We start from the raw sequence: 914 nt of genomic DNA on the forward strand, positions 1-914 counted from the left end.
GATGGATGGAGAGGTGCTATAGGGCAGGTGGTCAATCCCTCAGGGGGTCCCCACCCCTCAAAGCAGGTAACAACTGAGGGCAGGAGCCTGCTCACCATGGCCAGGGGCACGATGGCCCTGATGTCCCTCTGGATGACCGTCAGCTCTGTCACCACCTTCTCCAGGTCGGGCGGGGGGTTGCGGCCCCGGTAGTCGATGTGCCACATGATGCGGCGCGTCACCGACTGGCTCGTGAAGTTCTCCATCTCGAAATCCAGCTGCATGATCTCAGAGGAGGAGTCCCCATCCCTGGGCAGGGGGACAGGAGGAGGGGACACAGTGAGGTGGCTGTCCCAGCTCCCACAGACACCCCAGGAAAAGCCATCAGGTTCCCCAGCAGGTCTCCTTGGTGTCCCCAGGCTGCCAAGGGGGACTGTGCAGCGGGTGCCACCCAAACCCAGCAACCCTCACCTCTGCAGAGGCTCCTCCGATGGGATCCTGCAGATTCCCATGGGAATCTCCCCAGTGGGAGAGAGAAATGTTTTTCAGTGCCTTTCCCAGCAGGACAAGAAACCTCATCAGCTCTGCCAGGGCTGCTGGGTGACATCACAGGGTGGGCGTGTGCTCATGGCCTCGGGGGACAGTGGGTGGCTGCAGGTGCTGGCCTTGTCTCCCTAACTCCATCTTCCCAGCAGTGGGGATGGATTTACTGCTCCTGCCAGGACACTTGTGTCCCACAGGTCAGATCCCGAGTGTCCCACAGGTCAGATCCCGAGTGTCCCACAGGTCAGATCCTGAGTGTCCCACAGGTCAGATCCTGAGTATCTCACAGGTCAGATCCCGAGCATCTCACAGGTCAGATCCTGTGTGTCCCACAGGTCAGATCCCGTGTGTCCCACAGGTCAGATCCCGAGTGTCCCACAGGTCAGATCCCG

At 60.6% G+C, this 914-nt stretch overlaps 1 protein-coding gene across 1 annotated transcript in view; it reads right to left on the reverse strand.

Moving 5' to 3' along the window:
* The window catches only part of TMEM132E (transmembrane protein 132E), a 33,580-nt gene that overhangs the window by 7,801 nt on the left and 24,865 nt on the right, over nt 1-914 (reverse strand). Inside the window, exon 4 of the mRNA XM_015646210.1 lies at nt 96-288. Within this exon, the coding sequence (XP_015501696.1) occupies nt 96-288 (193 nt within the window). The remainder of the gene's footprint in view (nt 1-95; nt 289-914) is intronic.

The sequence above is a fragment of the Parus major genome, chromosome 19 (assembly GCF_001522545.3).
Source record: "Parus major isolate Abel chromosome 19, Parus_major1.1, whole genome shotgun sequence".
Taxonomy (NCBI): Eukaryota; Metazoa; Chordata; class Aves; order Passeriformes; family Paridae; genus Parus; species Parus major.